This window comes from Hemiscyllium ocellatum, chromosome 4, assembly GCF_020745735.1.
Source record: "Hemiscyllium ocellatum isolate sHemOce1 chromosome 4, sHemOce1.pat.X.cur, whole genome shotgun sequence".
NCBI classification, from domain to species: domain Eukaryota; kingdom Metazoa; phylum Chordata; class Chondrichthyes; order Orectolobiformes; family Hemiscylliidae; genus Hemiscyllium; species Hemiscyllium ocellatum.
The window spans coordinates 32,118,988-32,143,286 of NC_083404.1; the positions used below are offsets into that span (position 1 = coordinate 32,118,988).

The 24,299-nt window shown below is 40.8% G+C and overlaps 1 protein-coding gene across 8 annotated transcripts in view; it reads right to left on the reverse strand.

Annotated features, from left to right (window-relative positions):
• clasp2 (cytoplasmic linker associated protein 2) overlaps nucleotides 1-24,299 on the reverse strand; it is a 332,562-nt gene that overhangs the window by 172,800 nt on the left and 135,463 nt on the right. For all 8 annotated transcript variants that reach the window (XM_060822878.1, XM_060822864.1, XM_060822868.1 and 5 more), the window contains exons 13-16: nucleotides 15,595-15,665; nucleotides 5,029-5,088; nucleotides 3,329-3,406; nucleotides 2,156-2,323 (exon numbers count right to left, since the gene is read on the reverse strand). In XM_060822878.1, coding sequence (XP_060678861.1) covers nucleotides 2,156-2,323; nucleotides 3,329-3,406; nucleotides 5,029-5,088; nucleotides 15,595-15,665 — 377 coding nt within the window. The remainder of the gene's footprint in view (nucleotides 1-2,155; nucleotides 2,324-3,328; nucleotides 3,407-5,028; nucleotides 5,089-15,594; nucleotides 15,666-24,299) is intronic.

Consider the following 24,299-nt stretch of genomic DNA (forward strand, 5'->3'; position numbering starts at 1 on the left):
TGTGAAGTTGTTCACTTTGGCAGGAAGAATTAAGCATAAAGGTAAGGATGTTATGTTTCCGTTATATTAAGAGTTGGTGAGACGACATCTCAAATACCATGTTTAGTTTTTGTCTCCAATCTTAAGAAAGAATATAAATGCAAGGTGATTCAGAAAAGGTTTTCTAGAGGATGATACTTGGAACAACCTCTTATGAGTAAAGGTTGCACAGACTGAGTTAATTTTCATGTGTGTTTAGGAAAGTGAGTGGTGACTTGACTGAAATGTATAAGATCCTGACATGTCGTGACAAAGTCGTTATGTAAAGGATGCTTCTCTTTTGGTTGAATCCAGAACTAGGGGGCACTATTTATTTTAAACAGCTTGCCCTTTCAGGGCACAGAGGAGTGGAATTTTTTTATAATTAACAAGGTTGTTTGACTTCGAACATTTTGGCTTAGATGGTGTTACAGGCAGAATTATTGTATATTTAGGGCCGAGGTAGACTGATTCCCTTGCCTAATAAGAATCTATGGTCAGCAGGGAAAGACAGGAATGTTGAATTCAAGACATAAATAGATCAACCCTGACCTTACTGAGTGAAGAGAGAGGTTTGAGCATCCAAATGGCCTACTTCAGTTCATAATTCATGTATTCCAGCCTCCTCAAATTCATAAAACGAGTTTTACATTCAGTAACAAATAGATGTCTGTACAAGTACAAAAAAAATTTGCTAAACTTTGAGAAAAGGTCTCAATTTATATCGTAAAATTTTAAAAATGTAGGTTCACTTCATTATTTTAGAATTGTGACCACTGGAAAAATAATAAAATCAAATCGAGTAGAATAGGGGTGCTTTGTTATTTGTTGATGGGATGAGTTTGTCATTAGCAAGGCCAAAATTTGTTGCCCATCTAATTTCTATTGAGAAGGCACACATACAGAGTTTGGAAGGGAAATGCAATTTTTTTTAACCTAGTAGCAATGAAGGAACAGTGATGTAGTTCAAGTCAGGAATGTGCATAGCTCAGAGTATTTGCCAAAAAAAAAATTGAGACTTTGATAAATGTGAACTATTTTACATAGTCATGCAGCACAAAAACAGATTTCTCGGTCCAACCAGTTCATGCTGACCATAATTCTAAACTAAACTAGTACCCCCTGCCTGCGCTTGGCCCATATCCTTCCAAACATTTCTTATTCATGTATTCATCCAAATGTCTTCTAAATGTTAGTACCTGCATCTACCACTTCTGCTGGAAATTCATTCCACATATGAACCACACACTATGTAAAAAAGTTGCCTCTAATGCTTTTTTAAAATCTTTCTCCTCTCACCTTAAAAATATGCCTCCTAGGCTTGAAAAGACACCTGCCATTCACCTTATATACACCCCTCATAATTTTATAAACTTCTATAAGGTCACTCCTCAACCTCCTATACACCAATGAAAAAAAGTCCCAGTCTATTCCAGCTCCTTCTTATAACGCTAATCCTCCATTCCCGGCAACATTTTTGCTTCAACGTTTAATTCTTGAAAATTCAGGCCTTGTCAGTCTTAAATAATGATACTTATCCCACCCTCTGCCCTGTGACTTCGGCATTTTATCTATGATGCCCCTCCTGCCCTCGCAGCACATGCCTTTCAACTCTGCATGCTTACTTCAGTATTTTTCAAGCACCGTTATTGCACTGAGGAACATCTATCTCACCAGATGTGCATTTTTATTTGTCCAACTCAGTAGTCAGTCTAGAAAGACAGACCCTCTCCCACAATGATGTTTCAGGCCCACTGCACTCGCTTTGGCCGTCTATAATCCTTCTACTCTTTTAATCTAATTCTAGATGCTATAATTAAAAGATACTATACACTGTCAATGACAAAAATTCCAAATGATTTTTGTCCAGAACTTGCGTTTAAATTATGTTTTGAACACGTATTTCGCCACTATTGGGGTTCAATGTAAAATTCAATTTGAGCCTGTAGTTCCACTAACCACAGTTTCCAAGCAACAGCACAGAGGCAGGCCAGTAACATACTCAATCTGTCACCTTCACCAGTAACCTATAGACAATTAAATCTTCTGGAAGTAATTCATTATGAATAATAAAAGGATTCTGGGCTATGCAGTTATTTATTATCGGGAAGATAATTTGAATATAATGCTTTCATACTTAAGGCTCTCTTGTGAGCTGGAAGAAGACCGATCCGAATGAGGAAGAGATGCAGCACTAGTGGAACTCTTCAGGTGAGCCTGAAAACTTTTTTGATAAGAAGGCTCCAATGAGTTGTACAATGCATCAGCTTCTGCAGGAAAATGGTTTCGAAGACTCCAATAAGTTCTATGCAAAAAAAATTAAACATCACAAGTTTTAGTAGTTGGAAGGAACTTCTGGTGCTCACCTGTAAGCAATGTTAGATAGCCTCTAACTAACTAATTTCTGTGAAAAAAAAATCAAAGTCCAATATGAAAGCTACAAATAATCAGATACAAATACCTCATTATCTATTGCTTCAGCCAACAGTTCTTTGAAAATGAACAGCCAGATTCTGATTTATATTATTACTTTGATTTACTTAATGTTGTGTTAATAACTAAAAAACTTGTAAAACTTGTATCTTTAATGGCAATTAAAGACTAGAATTCACTGAAAACCATGAAGTAAAATGAACTTATCCCCTTAATCCATTTTCTCCTGCTGTATGGTTTCAGTAGGTTTTCAGTATTGTTACACAGGCTCTGACAGCCCTACTGTACTTCACTCAAGCTGCCATTCGAGTGCATGAGTTAAGGCGACGTTTGACAAGCTGTTTGTTTATAATGAGAAAGCACAGCTGAGCTAAGCATTGTTCTCAAAGAAATAAACCTTAATCTTTTTAAGCAAGAGACATTGCATAATAGAATCCTGCCTTAATTTTCTTCTCTTAAACTCAATGACTGAAGCTAATTGTAGTGCCCCAATTATCGCCTGAGTGAATTAACCCACATAGCATGGATCAGGAAACAAAATTGAGGTTTTCAGTTTTGTATGAATTAGAACTACAAACAGAACTTAATAACGTAAAAAGCAATCTCGGGGCAATAGTATAGCAGGGGGGTTTTTAACCGAACAACTGTGTGTTCAATGTGCTGAATTGCAGTATATTAAACAGACTTATATTTGGTAAACCAAGTGTTTGTATGACTGAACATCACTGTGGATCATCGTTGGAGTTCTACTTTATAGTTACCTTCTCTGTGCATGACATAGGTGCAAAGAATTAATCAATAAAGGACTGAATCTTAATCTGAAGCAAACTTATTGTTTTGTGTTGAAAATATAATAAGCTCCACATTAATTCCATACTTTCTAGCTTCCTGTCTTGCTTCTGCATCAGCGTCCGAAATGCCTTTCTTGATAGTCTCCACCAGAACAGTCACATGTCTAAGCAAAATACAGGAAATAATGATGCATCTGTTACAATTTGAAACCAACAAATTGTGATCATTTCAATGCTTATGCGTTAATACAAGGTAAAACCCATCTACTCTGATTGTATTGGCTAAGTAACAAGTTTCCCGTTACAATATTGTTCCAAATGAGATATTGTTTATTTTTCACAATCATTGATCACATTATTCACATACTGTTAATGTAGGAATCAAGGAAAGAAAGAGGGGAGAAAACAACCACTGTGTAACCCTGAAAACTCACCTGCGTGTGCCTCATCATACAGCAGCACTAACAAAGATATGTAGTCAGAGTTGCCCATGACTGAGATAATACACTGAACAGAAAATAATATGGGGAGCTCAAGAGATCATTTAACAAACAAAAATCACATTTCTGCAGGTAAAATTAATCTTTAAAGACAAATGGCTTTCTGATACAAGCTGCAGTCACACAACCTGTTTATTTTGTCACAATCACTGATCAAATGCTGTGAATGCAGGAATCCGAGCTGAAAATACCTAGCTGATTTCTTCAATAAGGTTCTATGTTTAAAACCTTTCTGTAGTAACTAAAATGGCAATAAGCATTGAAATTAGTATAACTAAATTTTTACTGAAATTAAATGGAGAAATATTTATAATGTTGAATTTCCATCTTTCAATTTTACTTGATATACGTTCATCCTTTGCATTTTAACCATCTTTAGAAACTGTGGTAAAACCTCTGCCAAGTTTTATGCGTTGGCCAATCAATTATTATATATTGCACAGTAAATTAAAATAAACCAAGCGACCAGGGTTCATGTTCATTAGAAAAATGAGATTTTGAAGCATTGTAATAGATTGCTGAAAGCTCATTAAATTGGGAATTCACTTTTGAGGTGAACCTTAGATGCAACAACAAAGTATATAAATAGAAAATAAAATTATGTTTATGTACAAAATATTCAATTAGATTATATAAATTGTTACAACCTTAACTTATGTTTAAGTCTGTTTGCAAATATCAGCACATCAGTATGGCATAGAATGATCCCTTGGTACAAGACAAATACCTATCACCGAGAGATGGTCAAGTATTTCCAAAGCTGATCAAACTATACAAGTTTTGAAGTACATTTCTGTCAGACTAGGCCTACAAGTGGTGAGAACATCAAAATGAGAACAGGATCAACCTGACTTCCCCCTCAATAATCACAAAAATGTGTTCAAATTCTATATGACCTCACTCCCTTTGCTGAAAGCTTTAGGAGTTCAAGAGTGGATCATCACTATCATCTCAAAAACAATTAGGGATGCACAATAAACACTGGCTTTGCTGGCAAAGTCTAGATCCCATGGGAAAGTTCACAGATGTCATAAAGCACGACACTGCTTTACTCTCAGTGTAGAGGTCCAAATATAATCAGTTCTTTTTCTTACAATATTGAACACACCTATTATCTCTATGACACCTCATAATAATCATAACATGTTTGCAAATAGAAGACACAAATAGTCTTCGAAAAAAGGTACCTAAAGTATTACTTTCATCCACACCTGACTTCTTATTCCTTCCCCATGTTATGTAGATATACAGGTGCCACTTTTTGAATTTCTTACATATGAACTCACCTTTCCAAGGAATGTGTTTGCCACTCCTGCAGCAACAAATCTAAAAATTCATAACAGCGTCTGAAAAAAATATGAAAAAGTCAGGCATGTATAAATGAAACCAACAAGAGTTTGTAAGCTGACCTCAAACTTTTGTTGGAATTTTAGGATAACAAAGATTATTAGTGAAATAGATACAGATAACATATATAGGTTAACACCTGGCCATTTTAATTACCATGTGCTAGATAAGCATACACATAGTCAATTGCTTGCAGAGAGTCTGCTCACAAGTGTAGCAAAAGAAAACTTGAAATATGCCTATTCCTCGAGTTTTTCCAACATTCTGTTCTCATTCAAAAAACTCATGTGGTCTTTCAAACTATAATCTGTTTCCTTTCTTGCCTTACTGTAACAATGTAGACCAAATCTAGCAAATATATTTGACTAATGGGTTACCCACTGCATTGTTCTAAGTAGTGTTAGGCAAAAAAAACGTATTTTAATGTCATTGCTATGCATTGCAGCCTAAGCTCACAACAGTGTGTTTTAATTAGGAACCCTTATTGAAGGAATACATCACAACAATTAAGTTTAATATTAAACCTTCTGGGCCTCAAGTATAATCCTTTTCACTCTGTATTTACTGAAAATATTTGTATTACTGAAATTACAAGTAACTTTGTCCATTCCTGGTCAAATATCTCCTGGCAGTCTTGAGGCACTTCTATGGTCAGAGATGAACTTTTTCTCCTCTTGAACATCCCACCAGTGTTGTATAAATGTAAATTTCTCTGCTACTCCTCATTTGTGTAATCTCAGTTTTTCTTTGAGATCAAATTTCCTTGCTTCCTTTTCTTTCTGGAATTGAAGGTTGCTCTTTACATTTTGTTTTGCTTACAGTTTTCAAAAAGCAATGTTTTCCTGCTCATTTACTCTCTGAAATTCGCTTTTCCTTCCAATTGAAATCAGAATTCAAATTTTCACACTACTTTCCTTCTACTTTCTTTGGAAATTCAGGTTTTCATTTGATTTCTCTTTCTTTTCTGCAACTGAATTCTAGTTAACGCGAAATGTGTGCAATCTGGATTATTTTGCTGTTGCTCCAGTTTCATACATAGGTCCAATATCTCAACAATTTCTGTCTTTCCAGTTGCCACTTTTCAACATAATTTTTAGTTTTCTGCCATGGCCTTTAAGTTGATCTTTGTAAACTGTTGCACGTCATTCACAGACAGATACTCTCTTCCAAGAAGCGTTTAAGCAATAGACATAACTAAATTAACGTTTCAACAAATACAATAAAACCAAATGTGAAATCTTGTTTATTTAAATGCTGACAAATTCCAGTGTACATGATACCTGACTGTGGTTTTGCATCCTTCAAAATACAATTTCCATAGAGGCTGATAACAAATACAAAATGTATGAATTCTCAGTGACTTATCTAAATCTTGCAAGACAAGATTTTAATTTTTTTGAGAACATTATTGTAACAAACAAAGAAAAACTAACATGGACTAAGCACTATTTTAAAAAGGGAACTAAAACAATAAGCTACAGAAAAAAAAATTCATCAGCTAACATTGAACAGAACCAAAAGTCCCTGGACACAGTTATACTTTACGTCCTGCTCTCTGCAGAATTGTAGGTTTTACGATAGCTAGTCCAAGATCACACCCAGCTGGGAACAGGGATAGGCTTTTGAAATGTGGACACCGTATTTCATATCTGGAAACAAAAACAGAGAGCAACTAGGGCTATGGCTAGAGTACACACACAAAAACAGCAATTCTGGGTAATCCAAGATGGAGGACAGGAAAAATTTCTGGCTGGAAGAGCTGCTCTTTTTTTTGAGGTATTTTAGGTGTTGGAGGTGATTTCTTCGAATCCCAGGAGTAGCAATGACTGTTTTATATGCTGTTGCATTGTTTTGGAACTTTCGAAAAGAAACGTCAAACAACAGGAGTTTAAAAGGGGGAAGTGCAGACAAAGGAAGCACAGAGAGAGAGAGAGAGAGAGAGAGAGAGAGAGAGAGAGAGAGAGAGAGAGAGAGAGAGAGAGAGAGAGAGAGAGAGAGAGAGAGAGAGAGAGAGAGAGAGTTGAATTCATGTATCGCTGGACATCGGAGAGCATCTGGGAAAATTAACACACTGCGAAATTCACAACTAATCTTGGAGGAACTGTTGGGCGAAGTTCACAGCACAGAAACAGATAAGTTAATTGTTGTTTTACGTCTGTCCAAGAGAAAGGCTGCAGTAGTGAGTATAGTGAATTCTTTCTTGATTATATGTTTTTGAAGATAAGTCTCTTGATTAAACTTAAAATATAAGCCATAGCTATTAATTTAACCTGGGGCAGTGTTTGTAGAGGAATAAGATGTGTTATTTTCTGGGTCTGTAGATTGTGAAGGAGCAAAAATGGCCTTTGCAGTGATATGTACTTCTTGTCAGATATGGGAGTTTAAAGAGAGTTCAAGGGTTACTGCGGATTATATCTGCCATAAATGCTATTCAATGCGAATCTTATCAGATTGAGTGGATCAGTTGGAGAGACAGATAGAAATGATGAGGAATTTGCAACAGCAACAGTATGTGATGGATGGCAGTTATAGGAAGGGGGGAAAGTCTCAGATACAGTCACATAGATGGATTAACTACAAGAAGAGTGAGAGAGGTCGACACCTAGGGTAGGAGTCTTTTGCGGATATACCCAATTCAAACATGAATGCTGTTTTGGAAAATGTAGGGAGTGATGGATTCTCAGGGGAACGTAGCATGAACAGCCAAGTTTCTGGTATTGAGACTGGCTCTAATGCAAAGAGGGGTACGTCGGCTTCCAAAGGATCAATTGTGTTTGGGGATTTTGTAGTCAGAGGTACAGACAGACATTTCTGTGGCCAGCAGAGAAAAATCAGAATGGTGTGTTGTTTCCCTGGTGCCAGGATCAAAGATGTCTCAGAGAGGGTGCAGAATGTTCTCACGGGGGAGAGGGGCCAGCAGGAGGTCATTGCCCACATTGGAACCAACGACATTGGAAGGGAAAAAGTTGAGACTCTGAAGGGAGATTACAGAGAATTAGGCAGAAATTTAAAAAGGAGGCCCTCAAGGGTAGTAATATCTGGATTACTCCCAGTGCCATGAGCTAGTGAGGGCAGGAATAGGAGGATGGAGCAGATGAATGCATGGCTGAGGAGCTGGTGTATGGGAGAGGGATTCACTTTTTTGGATCATTGGAATCTCTTTTGGGGTGGAAGTGACCTGTACAAGAAGGATGGATTGCACCTAAACTGGAAGGGGACTAATATACTGGCAGGGAAATTTGCTAGAACTGCTTGGGAGGATTTAAACTCGTAAGGGGGTGGGAGTGGGGGGGTGGGAGTTGGGGGGGGTGGTGGAGAGGGAGGGAGGTGGCCAGGGAGATAGTGAAGAAAGAGATCGATCTGAGACGTGTACAGCTGAGAACAGAAGTGAGTTAAACAGTCAGAGTAGGCAGGGACATGGTAGGACTAATAAATTAAACTGCATTCAGCAAGGGGCCTAAGAGGGAAGGCAGACGAACTCAGGGCATGGTTAGGAACATGGGACTGGGATATCATAGCAATTATGGAAACATGGCTCAGGGATGGGCAGGACTGGCAGCTTAATGTTCCAGGATACAAATGCTACAGGAAGGATAGAAAGGGAGGCAAGAGAGGAGGGGGAGTGGCATTTTTGATAAGGAATAGCATTACAGCTGAGCTGAGGGAGGATATTCCCGGAAATACATCCAGGGAAGTTATTTGGGTGGAACTGAGAAATAAGAAAGGGATGATCACCTTATTGGGATTGTATTATACACCCCCCCAATAATCAGAGGGAAATTGAGAAACAAACTTGTAAGGAGATCTCAGCTATCTGTAAGAATAATAGGGTAATTATGTAGGAGATTTTAACTTTCCAAACATCGACTGGGACTGCGATAGTGTTAAAGGTTTAGATGGAGAGGAATTTCTAAGTGTGTACAAGACAATTTTCTGATTCAGTATGTGGATGTACTGACGAGAGAAGGTGCAAAACTTGACCTACTCTTGGGAAATAAGGCAGGGCAAGTGACTGAGGTGTCAGTGGGGGAGCACTTTGGGGCCAGTGACCATAATTCTATTAGTTTCAAAATAGTGATGGAAAAGGAAAGACCAGGTCTAAAAGTTGAAGTTCTAAACTGGAGAAGGGCCAATTTTTATGGTATTAGGCAAGAATTTTCGAAAGCTGATTGGAGGCAGATGTTCTCAGGGAAAGGGACGGCAAGAAAATGGGAAGCCTTCCGAAATGAGATAACAATCCAGAGAAAGTATATTCCTGTCAGGGTGAAAGGGAAGGCTGGTAGGTATAGGGAATGCTGGATGACTAAAGAAATTGAGGGTTTGGTTAAGAAAAAGAAGAAAGCATATGTCAGGTATAGACAGGATAGATCGAGTGAATCCTTAGAAGAGTAGAAAGAAAGTAGGAGTATACTTAAGAGGGAAATCAGGAGGGCAAAACGGGGACATGAGATAGCTTTGGCAAATAGAATTAAGGAGAATCCAAAGCATTTTTACAAATATATTAAGGACAAAAGAGTAACTAGGGGGAGAATAGGGCCCCTCAAAGATCAGCAAGGCAGCCTTTGTGTGGAACCACAGAAAATGGGGGAGATACTAAATGAATATTTTGCATCAGTATTTACTGTGGAAAAGGATATGGAAGATATAGACTGTAGGGAAATAGATGGTGACATCTTGCAAAATGTCCAGATTACAAAGGAGGAATGCTGGATACCTTGAAACAGTTAAAAGTGGATAAATCCTCAGGACCTGATCAGGTGTACCCGAGAACTCTGTGGGAAGCTAGAGAAGTGATCGCTGGGCCTCTTGCTGAGATATTTGTATCATCGATAGTCACAGGTGAGGTGCCAGAAGACTGGAGGTTGGCAAACATGGTGCCACTGTTTAAGAAGGGCGGTAAAGACAAGCCAGGGAACTATAGACTGGTGAGCCTGACCTCAGTGGTGGGCAAGTTGTTGGAGGGAAACCTGAGGGACAGGATGTACATGTATTTGGAAAGGCAAGGACTAATTACCGATAGTCAACATGGCTTTGTGCATGGGAATCAAGTCTCATAAACATGATTGAATTTTTTGAAGAAGTAACAAAGAATATTGATGAGGGCAGAGCAGTAGATGTGATCTATATGGCCTTCAGTAAGGCATTCGATAAGGTTCCCCATGTGAGACTGATTAGCAAGGTTAGATCTCATGGAATACAGGGAGAACTAGCCATTTGGATACAGAACTGGCTCAAAGACAGAGGGTGGTGATGGAGGGTTGTTTTTCAGACTGGAAGCCTGTGACCAGTGGAGTATCACAAGGATTGGTACTGGGTACTCTACTTCTTGTCATTTACATAAATGATTTGGATGCGAGCATAAGAGGTAAAGTTAGTAAGTTTGCAGATGACACCAAAATTGGAGGTGTAGTGGACAGTGAAGAGGGTTACCTCAGATTACAACAGGATCTGGACCAGATGGGCCAATGGGCTGAGAAGTGGAAGATGGAGTTTAATTCAGATAAATGCGAGGTGCTGCATTTTGGGAAAGCAAATCTTAGCAGGACTTATACACTTAATGGTAAGGTCCTAGGGAATGTTGCTGAATGAAGAGACCTTGAAGTGCAGGTTCATAGCTCTTTGAAAGTAGAGTTATAGTAGATAGGATAGTGAAGAAGGCGTTTGGTATGCTTTCCTTTATTGGTCAGAGTATTGAGTACAGGAGTTAGGAGGTCATGTTGCAGCTGTACAGGACATTGGTTAGGCCACTGTTGGAATATTGCGTGAAATTCTGGTCTCCTTCCTATTGGAAAGATGTTGTGAAACTTGAAAAGGTTCAGAAAAGATTTACAAGGATGTTGCCAGAGTTGGAGGATCTGAGCTACAGGGAGAGGCTGAACAGGCTGGGGCTGTTTTCCCTGGAGCGTCGGAGGCTGAGGGGTGACCTTATAGAAGTTTACAAAATTATGAGGGGCATGAATAGAATAAATAGACAAAGTCTTTTCCCTGGGGTCGGGGGGGCCAGAACTAGAGGGCAAAGGTTTAGTGTGAGAGGAGAAAAATATAAAAGAGACCTAAAGGGCAACTTTTTCACGCAGAGGGTGGTACATGTATGGAATGAGCTGCCAGAGGATGTGGTGGAGACTGGTACAATTGCAACATTTAATAGGCTAATGGATTGGTATATGAATAGGAAGGGTTTGGAGGGATATGGGCCGGGTGCTGGCAGGTGGGACTAGATTGGGTTGGGATATCTGGTCGGCATGGACGGGTTGGACCGAAGGGTCTATTTCCATGCTGTACATCTCTATGACTATGACTCTAATCGGATCAAAAGGGTTCTGTTCAATGTTACACAATTTCTTTCTGTAATTTATTGTATTAGCATTATTGTGTAAGTTTGTTGTCAGACAGAACTGACCAAGAATGAAAGAGACAGTCCTAAAACCCTATCGTCCAATGAAATCTCTCAGTCAAAACAGCTTTCATTGGAATTGCAGTGTCCCAAAAGGGTTTTCTCCCATTGTGAAGACAGTAATGATCTGCACAAACAGTAAAATCAGTTGGCTACACGAGGACTGCACCATCCTTCTGAGCCAGTTTAGTTTATTGATTCCTATATCAGTGACTATAATATCTAAAGCAGCAGCAAATTAGCTCAAGCACCCTTCTCACTAAATGCGAAGTGTGAACAACAAAAAGCACTTATATAATCTAAATTTTTAACTCAAATTTCATTTAATGATTAAAATTATCCAAAAAACTGAAAAAGGTAAATAAAATTACAGCACCACTTCTCTTGTTTACAATTTTATTTTGTTTTGTCATAGATGAATTCTGGGGATCTCAGTTCCAAAATGATTGGAAGAAAATGTCAAGCCAATCCATATGATGAGGATAATTAATGATGCATTCCCCCAAAGGAAGGGAAGCATTACAATACCACACACAAATCAATCACAGAACAGGCCTCAGAATCACTGAAAGTGCGCTCTACTAACAATCCAGTGGGACATTCCAATACACGCCACAGGGTACATCCTCAATTTCATTGCACAATGTTTCCACATAAGGGGAAGAGGGGTTGCTATGTGACAACCTGGATGATAGCCACTAAGCTTCTCAGATGATGTTACAATGAGGAATGTGAGGAAGAGTACAGAAATATCACTGCATTTCTCCAAAATCCCAAGGGCAGGGAAGAGATGACTCACTTTCATTTGCTTTGCTCAGGAATAAGGAGTCTAAATGGCCATCAGTAGCTCAGTTGCAAACCTTATCTATTATGCATGTACCCACATTTGCCAGCCTCCATCTGAAGATACATCAATGGCCACATCTCTTATGACCTAAAGTACAAAGGAAGTTGACCTATATCTCACAGGCTGAAAAGAGATGACTGCCCTGAAAACAAAGACTTCATGCTTACACATAACTCACTAAAGCTATTATAAGCAATACACTGACAGGTAATTGTCAGGTATGGGAAGAATTTTAAATGAACCTTTCACCTCTGTATTCACAAAGGAAAGGGACAATTTGGATATAGCAAGCCAAGAGGAGCATTATGAGATACTGGACAAAATAGTCATAACGGAAGACTCTAAACTCTTCTGAAAAGTACCTGAATCTGATCGTTAAGTGCTGTAAGTCATATGGCTATGGGCCAAATGCAGGAAGATGAGATAAGAAAGGCCGTCTGTGTGTTTGGGTGGGGATGGACTAAATAGGCTGAGTGGCCCCCTTCTGTGCTGCATCATTTCTATGGTTCTAGGTTCATAAGTGGACAATCTCCTTGGCATGTCATTTACATGATGTCTAGTAGACAGTGCATGTTCAGTCACGTTGCACATGCAAGTCCATAAATTTACAATTTGAACATTAATGTCATAATTGTGCCCATAAAAAAATAATTTATCACTGTGCACACCATGCCTTGATACAAACCTGACTTCAGCTGAAAGAGGAGGCAGACTGCTGACAACAATGTCCTACTGCATATGCTGACTGTGGCAGATGTCTTCTAGTGGTCATGGCCTTAAGGGCATTGACCTACTGGGCGCCTCCTTGGCCTCAACTGTTGAAGGTCCTGAATTTATGAGCAGATACGATGAAGAGCATCCACTGACCCAGGGAGTCCCTGGAGAAGAATCCCTTTCCATCTCAGTCAATCCCAGAAAAGATGTTACTCCTCCTTCCTCTCAGTCTTTAATGGTGCCTCTAGAATTACCATCACTTTAGCCAGTGGGATACCGAGCCTGTGGTCAGAGCTTCAGGCAGGTTTTCATGCATATGGATCATGCAATAAACTTGGCTCTCCATGGCAGTCACCGAATTTTTCGAGGACGAAGCCATGTGTTCACATTTCGGAACAACAGTGAATGCAAGACTTGGATGGTCTTCTCTACCATCCACACAAGATTCTGCATATTTCCTGGCACCGCTGTCAGATCTTAGCCAACCTGCGTCTGCTACTTGTCATCTAGGATCCAGCACTGCACATTGACAGGGACCTCATACAGCTGTGGAAGCTGGGAGTTTGAGCACAGACCTGCATAATCGCATTCTGGAGGTCTGACTACATCATTAAGGGACTGAAACTCCAACTGATTGACAAACGCAGTTGGCTGTTTTTAGGGAGCTTTAATGTCCACATGAATGCAGTCAATTACCCCATGTACTGGCAGGTTCCTCACGATGATTCCTCACTGAATTGCTCTTGCAGCCTAGCTATCAGCACTTGTTTGTGTCAAATGAGTTTGTTGGCCTTTGTGAACAGGTCATTAGTCACCTCATCCTTGCACCTATGTACTGCAGCTCAAGAAGTCTCATGCGGAGCTCTCTTGGGATGAAGCCCAGGAATGAGATGCTGGCTAAATAATTTAGGGCTCTAGTAACTGTAAGGGAAACGGGCATGGGACTCTCTCCAAAGCCATGGGGCAACAGGTTTTGTTGAAAGACAGCACATGTATCAGCAACTAACACCCACTGACATATGAAGATAGAGGGGCCACTTTCTGTACATGCACTGATGCACCAATGTTCTCCGAAATGATTGAATTCTTCCTGACTTCAGTTACCCTTGGGTGGTGTTACCTGCTGGCCTTGTGACCCCTTGTTGTGTGACCAAGACCGTCTCCTGGCGAAGTCTCTCCTTCACCATCTGCAGTGTCATAAGTTAGGACGGTGAGCCCCATAAGGAATTCACAAAGTAAACTGAGTGGAGAAGGCATGTAAAGATATAACTACCTCTATTTATATGGTCTTCATTATATGGTCTTCCTTCAGTAGCTACCCCTGGTGAGAATGCATGACATTCTACGGGCCAAACTCTGAATCCCTGCTAACCCATCGTGGTTTCTCTCACGAAACCTGATATTTTGGGAGCTCACACTTTCTTTGCCACCATTTCAATGGACATATACCGAAACTCTGCAGCCATCCATGTCCATGAACTGTGTCATCCTCAAGCTTCCTCCCATCTCTTTTCAGCCTCCCATTAGCCTGGTCCTTACTACAAACATCCTGGAGCCTCCAATAATCATCCTTGACCATGAGTCATTGACCCTCAACCCTCGTCCCTCACCTTTGGTCTGACTGCGGTCTTCTTTGAACCTTCCTTCAGCATCCATTACTTGGCAAAGTATACTTAAGCTTTTCCTCAAAAGCCACTGACCTGCCCCCATCTCCAGGTGCACATGCCATGACTTAAGCTTGATATCACTTTCCCTGCTGTTGACCCACCATGTGTGACAGGGTTGCCTCTCTTGGACACAGAGGAGAAGGCCTCTGCAACCAGAGACTCGTCCTGTATGCCAGACACAGGACTGGCCCACTTCAGACACCTCCTACTATCCCTTCCTTCACATGTCAGGGACCTACAGTAGTACCCTTTTTGAGGTTCCAACAACTGATATCATCCTTCTGCTAGCAAAACTGCAGCACCATTTCAAGATCTCACTGGTACTATCATTTTCTTCTCAATTCATCTTCCTGACTGCTACTGGACCATCTGCTTTCCTTCCCTTCACCTCCGAGTAAGACAAAGATATACCTCATCTTGAAACTATTGAAGAATCTCACCAGTGGCATCCCATATCTGATTTGTTGGGAAACTGGAGACACCAGCTTTTGATGCGCTGCTGACTTACCTTGAAGATAGAACTCCGTTTAGTTAAGCATGTTAATGGAGTGCAAATGCACAGTCAATTGGTTTCTGCCAGTAGGTGATGAGATGCCCACTCTTCCCATGATATGCAGCCAACTGAACTTCCCTCAGCTAACTCGACTATTCAACTCATTTTCTCCTCCAATGTAATTAAATCCCCTCACCCACTTGGCTTTCAACTGTTCTCGGTCCCTTTATTCACATCTCCTCAAATATTGACATTTGGAAACTTACTGAAAACGGGCATTACAAAAGTTGCTATTCTCAATTTTGTCTTGACTTCAATCAACTACACAATCTAGAAAAACAAACAATCTTCGTAAAAACAAAAGATGAAAAGCAAATAGTGTTGTCTTACCGCCTCACAGCCACTGACTTTGAAGTACAATTGCTAGTTATTAAGGGAATCAACCTTGGAACATGAGTGTGCTGCATGAAGAAAATAATAAGTTAATACTATTTCAATCAAGTTTCGTTGTTCTATCAAGATGCATCTCTATGTAACATTTTCAGACACTTTTAGTCCTGAAAAGTACCCAGTCTACCTCAGATTATATAGGGGTAAGGTCACTCAAAACAGTTGTGGAATAGTAAAGTTAGTTGTTTCACACTGTTTCTGCACATTAACAATATGAGTGATGTTTACCACTAACAGGATACTATAATAAAGGCAACAAGATATTCTGCATATTATACAAATGACAAATGTGGTGTATGAATCTGCAATGCGATGTGTCTCTAGATATGAAGGTCATATATCCCAAAGACTTAATGACTGTATCAACCAGCATGCCCCTTTGGATGTTCGCAAGAGGCAAGACACTGACCATAACCAAACAGCCTGTGCTTGAAAAACACAAAAAAATCCAACATTAGGTGTGATTCTACAATTGAAGAACATTTACTAAATAATACCAAACACTTAATAATTATGCTGACAACCAATTTAAGACAATTAGTTGGGCTGAGAGTATCGCACATCTGTGTGTAATGAAAGCTAATTACATAGGACTCTTCTTCATTGACAGAAATAACATGCACACACTCTGCATTTGCTTCAACTTCATAAAAAGGAGACAGCTATTCTCTGGTTCATTTCACAGGTCAGAGTTAACATGCCTGATTTAAATTTAAAGGAGAAAGTGAGGTCTGCAGATACTGGCGGTCAGAGCTGAAAATGTGCTGCTGGAAAAGTGCACCAGGTCAGGCAGCATCCAAAGAGCAGGAGAATCGACGTTTCGGGCATGAGCCCTTCATCAGGAATGAGGAAAGTGTGCCAAGCAGGCTAAGATAAAAGGTAGGGAGGAGGGACTTGGGGGAGGGGGCGTTGGAAATGCGATAGGTAGAAGGAGGTCAAGGTGAGGGTGATGGGCCGGAGCGGGGGGGGGGGCGGAGAGGTCAGGAACAAGATTGCCGATTAGGAGGGCGGTGCTGAGTTCGAGGGATTTGACTGAGACAAGGTGGGGGGAGGGGAAATGAGGAAACTGGAGAAATCTGAGTTCATCCCTTGTGGTTGGAGGGTTCCTAGGCGGAAGATAAGGCGCTCTTCCTCCAGCCGTTGTGTTGCTATGGTCTGGCGATGGAGGAGTCCAAGGACCTGCATGTCCTTGGTGGAGTGGGAGGGGGAGTTGAAGTGTTGAGCCACGGGGTGGTTGGGTTGGTTGGTCCGGGTGTCCAAGAGGTGTTCCCCGAAACGTTCCGCAAGGAGATGGCCTGTTTCCCCAATATAGAGGAGGCCACATCGGGTGCAGCGGATGCAATAGATGATGTGTGTGGAGGTGCAGGTGAATTTGTGGTGGATATGGAAGGATCCCTTGGGCCTTGGAGGGAAGTAAGGGGGGAGGTGTGGGCGCAAGTTTTGCATTTCTTGCGGTTGCAGGGGAAGGTGCCGGGAGTGGAGGTTGGGTCGGTGGAGGGTGTGGACCTGACGAGGGAGTCACGGAGGGAGTGGTCTTTTCGGAACGCTGATAGGGAAATATATCTCTGGTGGTGGGATCCATTTGGAGGTGGCGGAAATGACGACAGATGATACAATGTATGTGGAGGTTGGTGGGGTGGTAAGTGAGGACCAGTGGGGTTCCGTCCTGGTGGCGATTGGAGGGGCGGGGTTCAAGGGCGGAGGAGCGGGAAGTGGAGGAGATGTGGTGGAGGGCATCGTCGATCACATCTGGGGGGAAATTGCGGTCTTTGAAGAAGGAGGCCATTTGGGTTGTACGTTATTGGAACTGGTCCTCCTGGGAGCAGATGCGGCGGAGACGAAGGAATTGGGAGTATGGGATGGCGTTTTTACAGGGGCCAGGGTGGGAGGAGGTGTAGTCTAGGTAGCTGTGGGAGTCGGTCGGTTTGTAGTAGATGTCCGTATTGATTCGGTCGCCCGAGATACAAATGGAAAGGTCTAGGAAGGGGAGGGAGGAGTCTGAGATAGTCCAGGTAAATTTGAGGTCGGGGTGAAAGGTGTTGGTAAGTTGGATGAACTGTTCAACCTCCTCGTGGGAGCATGAGGCAGCGCCGATACAATCATCGATGTAGCGGAGGAAAGGTGGGGGGTGGTGCCAGTGTAGCTGCGAAAACTTGGCAGTTAACTGTCAGTTATCATCTGGTTGGTGCATTCTCCATAGCAACAGCTCCACCAATCAGTGCTGACTTTCAACAAATCAGCACTCTCTTCTCATACACTATAAAATGATGTTCCCATAAGAAATAAGAACAGGAAATCTTCTTTATTAAATAGGACCGTAGCTGATTAGACATTCCTCACATTAACTTTTACTTTCCTGCCTTTCCCCTGTAACCTTTGATTCCCCTACTGATAAAGAAGCTATCTATCTCAGGTTAAATATACACAAGGTCCCTGCTCCCACAGCTCTTTATGGGAAGGAGTTCCAAAGACTCTAACCCTCTGGGAGAAGACATTTCTCCTCATCTCAGTCTTAAATTGGCACCCCTTTATTCTGAGATATTGCTCTCTCGTCTCCTTTACACTGGTAATGTCCTGCAAATGTCCTGATTAGTACACACTTAACATTAATCAAGATCTGTATGACCAACTAACTATGTTTTCATAATAGTACATGCTTCAAAGATAATCTGGCAGTGAAGGACAATGTAAAAATATCGTATTGTCCTGATGGTGAAATCCATCAGTAACGAATCTCAGACATTCCTGAGGATAGGTGAAGATAATATATGAAACAGGAATCATTTAAGTCAATATTGTTCATAAATAGTGCAAAAGGACCTCAGTAATTCCTCCTCACCGTGCACAATGAACGAATAAGAATGAAAAACGATTAAAGAATTGCTAAGACGGGGGATCCAAGATGGCAGCAACCCAGCAAGTCTGAGTCTACAGTGCTACTCCCAAGACTTGGGCAAAGTGGGTCATCCACCCCCATCACACTCACCAAATCATTTAAAATAGCTGTTTAATTTAATTAGTTGCTTAGTATTAAATTTAAACAATCTAATCTTCAATAAAAATGATTAAAGGGAAGGCAGCCCGCAGCTCTCAGCAAGCAGGAACCCCTCCCCCACCCTCTCCAGCTGCAGCAGAGGCGTCTGCAGCTGCCCTGGGGGACTTACTACAGTGGCGAGCCTCGTGGAAATTATCTCCAAACTGGATGCGAAGATCGACGCTTTATTGAAGAGTCCCGAAGCTGATGGTACTCACTCTTGGCCGCGCTACAAAAGCATGACCGAGACATTAAGGAAATCGAGTGCCGAGTCGGAGGGGTGGAGCTAAAGGCCACGACCTCCGAAACTACAGCGCAATCGGCCGTGGATCGGGTCTGGACTCTTGAACAACATTGATGACCACAATAATCGAGGTCGTCGAAAAAATATCCGTTTGCTGGGCCTGCTCAAACGGGAAGGGGAAGGCCAGCTGACAGTGTTCCTCGAACGGTGGCTTCCACAACTTTTAAATCTGGAGGCTAGATCAGGCCAGGTAAGGGTGGAATGGGCCTACCGGGTTGCAATACGCGGGCCCGGCTCGGACCAGCACCCCCACCCGGTCCTGTTCCGACTGCAGAGCTATAAGGAGAGGCAGATACTCCTAGAAGCCTCTAGAAATCTTGGAAAAGATTCCCAAGCCATGATCTATAAAGGATCCAAGATCATGTTATTCCAGGACTTTTCCCCAGCTCTGGTCCGAAAGAGGAAGGCATTCGATGAGGCGAAGGAGTGTTTAAGGGACTTAAATATTCAGTACTCCTTATGCTATCCAGCGACGCTATGTTTTAACCATGAAGGATCCGTGTATAACTTTGGATCGCCGGAAAAGGCTAAGGAATTTTTGGACTCTCTTAGATAAATTGTAAGAGATAATTGATGTTGGTTTGCCTTCCCTCCACTCCGGTTTATATCCCCCTCTTTTCTTTTTTTTAACCTTACTGTTTAATATTATCTTGTGAGGTGGGGAGAGGAATTTATTTATTTGTTCTCTACTTAATGATTTCTCCCCCCCACCCCTTGGTTTTTTTTATTATTTTATATATATATAAGCCAGGGGGTCTAGTTAATGTTGGTGGAGGGAGGTGGTTACCTTATCCTATTTTATTTCTGTCTTTAGGAGTGGGGTTGTTTTCCCTTGTTATTTTGTATTATTATATTTAATTATTATTTGTTGAGGTTGTAATTTTATAGTTATATATGTTTATACATGGTATTAACATTACCAAATATATCCAGGTGTTGGTGTGGGTAGGGTGCTCGCTGTTAATTCTAGCTCTGTAGTATATTTGAATTCTCCTCATCCTATTGAGGAGCACCTGGGTCAAGGGTGGGACACTAGTTGGGAGAGGATATGATGGACCTTTGGAAAGGAAGTGACACCCCCTGGGAACAAGGGGGAAAAATCTCCATTTAAATATGATTTTTTTATTATTTAGAAATAGTTTTTTATTATACTATTGTGAGTGTATTAGAAAGCCTTTATTTTTGTGAATTTTATACGCTCTATGCTTGGGATGTTCTGGATAGGGTTTCTCCTCCCGAGGGGTTTCGGATTTACCCGGACGATTATGGTTGATCAGTCGGTTAAGTGGTGCACCTGGAATGTCAAGGGGAGTAAGTCGCCAGTCAAAAGGAAGAAAATATTATCAAATCTCAAGAAAGAAAGAATTGATATAGCTCTCCTACAGGAGACACACCTATTGGATAAAGAACACTTGAAATTACGACAGGGTGGATTTGATCAGGCCTTTTTTTCTTCTTTTAGCTCAAAGTAGGGGAGTTGTTATTCTTATTCGGAAGAATTTCCCTTTCAAAATCCTAAATCAGATAAAAGATGGATCTGGAAGATATATTCTGATTAAAGCCCTTATAAATGGAGAGGAATATGGGATTTTAAATTTGTACTGCCCCCTGGCACACCCCTTTAAATTTATAACGGAAGCCTTTTCAAAATTGATGGCTCTTGGTGCCCGTCATATAACTATAGGGGGAGACTTTAATTGTATTATGGATCCGTAAATAGATAGGACTCCATAGAGTACTGCAGGAGTATCTCCCAGATCTAGACAATTGGTGGATCTGAACAAAGAATTAGGATTAGTAGATGCATGGAGATGTCTTCATCAACAGGGCAGAGATTTTTCTTTTCACTCCAATCCACATAAATGTCATACCAGATTTGATATGTTTTTTGCCCCCTCGATTTTCTAAAATTCCATATCATCCTGTAAAATAGATAGTATAGCAATTTCCGATCACGATGCTGTATATATGGAAATCAAGGCGAGGAACAACGGGACATCCCCTTGGCATTAGCGTATGGACCCCTTCCTGATGAAAGATAGTAAATTTGTAAAGTACTTCTCTCAAGAATTTAAAACTTTTTTAGAAATTAATTTAGGTATGGCTAGCAATCCATCAATGATATGGGAGACCATCAAAGCTTATGCGTGAGGTTTGATCATCTCCTACTCAGCGACCCAGAAAAAAATTAAAGGGAGAACAACAGCGTCTGCTCGAAGCTAGCTTAAAAGCAGCTGAAACAGCATACGCTGACAGACCTTCTATTATCAAATTGCAAAGGACAGCTCTAAACACCACACTTACCCTAACGGCTAAGAGGGAAATATTATTTGCAAAACAAAGGTTATATGAATTTGGCGACAAACCGGGTCGATACTTAGCATTTCTTGCAAAGAAAAAAATGGCCCCTCAAACTATCACGTCTATCAAGGAAAGTACGGGTATTTTGACTCATGATCATAAAAGGATTAATGCAATCTTTAGAAAATTTTATTCTGACTTATATAAATCGCAGGATTGTGAAGACAGGATTAGGAGGATGCAATCATTTTTTAAAAATTTGACCTTTCCGCACCTAACTCCGGAACAGGTATCGGTCTTAAATGCTCCTCTAACAGTCCAAGAAACACTTGACGCAATCAGGCAACTTCAGAGCAGTAAGACACCTGGCCCAGATGGTTTTCAATCTGAATTCTATAAAGAATTTACAGGAATATTGGCTGGTCCACTTATGGACATGTATAACTATGCATACAGTCAGGGTGTCTCCCGCCTTTGTAGAAAGAGGTAAATATCTCTCTTATCCTTAAAAAAGGAAAGGATCCAGAAGATTGTGCGTCATACAGACCAATATCCTTGCTAAATGTAGATTTTAAAATCCTTTCTCAAACGTTAGCATTGAGACTAGAAAGGGTATTGCCACATATCATAAAGGAGGATCAGACAGGGTTTATTAAGGGCCTTAGATCATCCAATAATATTAGAAGGGTTTTGAATATGATTCAAGCCTGCCATCAGGAGTAGTAGTCTCATTAGACGCAGAAAAGGCATTCGATAGGGTTGAATGGTCATATTTGTTTTACACATTGGAAAGGTTTGGCTTTGGAAAGGTGTTTACCGAATGGGTCTCAACATTGTATAGTGGTCCCAAAGCAGTTGTGGTTACCAATGGATTAGGTTCGGATAGCTTCAGTGTGGATAGGGGCTGCCGTCAGGGATGTCCTCTCTCGCCACTGTTATTTACGCTAATAATTGAACCACGAGCAGAAGCTATACGGGCTGATCCTAATATAACGGCTCCGAGGATTGGTACAGGTAAACATAAAATTACTCTTTATGCAGATGATGTTCTTCTATTCTTCAGTAATCCTCTGAGGTCCGTACCTCGCTTAATCCAAGTTACTAATACATTTAGCGCATTCTCAGGCTATAAAATTAATTTTTCAAAATCGGAGGCTATGCCGATGGGTGGCCTTGCTATGATACCCCACTTAGTGGACGGATCCCACTTTCCCTTTTGGTGGTCCCTGGAGGGTTTCTTATATTTAGGCATTTTTATTATGCCAGTATTTGGTCAGTTATACAAGGCTGACTTTGTGCATTTACTGGAAAGATAAGGCAGGACCTCCAGTAATGGGGAGACCTTCCAATTTCCTGGCTGGGTAGAATAGCACTAATTAAAATGAATGTCCTACCCCGTCTCCTATACGCTATGAGAATGCTTCCGGTGATGCTGTCGAGGCTGGCACTACGTAAATTATATGGCTGGTTGGGTTCCTTTATCTGGAATCATAGACGGCCCCTCATTAAACTGAAGAAACTACAGCTTCCACAGGTAAGGGGAGGATTGGACTTCCCAGATTTTAGGAAATATCAGTTAAGTTCCCTATTAAGTTACATAGCTAAATGGGTCTTGTCTGATCCGCAATCAATCTGGCTGGACATCGAGGCTTCTCAAGTAAAATGCCCACTTATTAACCTTTTATTTTCAGACAAGAGGAAAATCATTACGGATCACTGTAAAAACCCTATAATACTAAACACAATTAAAGCTTGGAATATAATGCGGTAAAATGACGGCAACTCACATAAAACATCCCCCTGTTTGCCGACAGTAGGAGCATGGGGATTCCAACCAGGGTTTACAGACGCCACTTTTAAACTCTGGAGATCCAGGGGTATCTCATGACTAGGGGGACCTATTTAAAATAGGGGTCCTGATGTCTTTTGAACAGCTGCGTTAGAAATTCGGATCACCTAATGGAGACCTCTTTCGATACTTCCAAATTCGAGATTATGTACAGAAGACAAGTACGTTATTAGATAGTCTTTATAAATCAAATAGAAAATGTAGAGTGCTACGACCAATGGGGGTATCTTCCGTCAGTAATATTATGATTTACTACATGATGAAGTATCGGGAGATATGGACAATCTGTTTAAAACGTGGGATCAGGATTTGGGACTAGAAATCTCTATAAAAACGTGGAATGACATTTGGGAAAACGCCAGAAGAATCACGATCTGCAACAGAACTCAGGCTACCTAGCTGAAGATACTTCATAGGGCCCATATAGCACCGGATCGATTGGCAAAATTTAAGGCAGGAGCATCTCCAATGTGTCCCAAATGTAAAATAGAGGTTGGCACTCTTGTGCATTGCCTATGGACCTGTCATAAGATCCGTAGATACTGGACTAAAGTAGCAAGTACCCTGACAAAAATTTTAGGAACGGAAATTAAAGTGGACCCTGTATCTCTCCTTTTGGGCTTTTCGAACTTACCCTCCCTGGATATGCAGGGGAAGAGATTATTTTCTATTCTTTCTGTGAAAGGAAAAATATTTTGGTAAACTGGGTGGCTGAGGGCCCCCCTAGACTTTCAAATTGGCACACAGTAATTATGGAATGTATTCCCCTTGGCTTCCTTACAAATATGGTGTATCGAAAGACCGAATTACTTCATAAAATATGGCAGCTCTTCTTGAATTATATAAATACAGATATTTCGGCTATCCTAACAAGGGCTTTTATTTAATTGAGATTACGAACCTGGCTGGTCCGGGGCCCCTTGGGAAAGGAATCCCGCACGAATACGGGTTTCGTTACATTTGATGTTAACACATTCCGAGCATGCATCTCACTACCCAATTTCTGTATTATCTGTTGTTTTTTTTCTTTTCTCTCTCTTATTTGAATAATGTAAGAGACTTAATTATACACTCTGGTTAGTTGTAGGTTAGATTAGTAGTTAGTTGAGTTTTGTTTTTTTTTCTTGGTATTTTTCTTTTGTTAAATTTTGGTTATT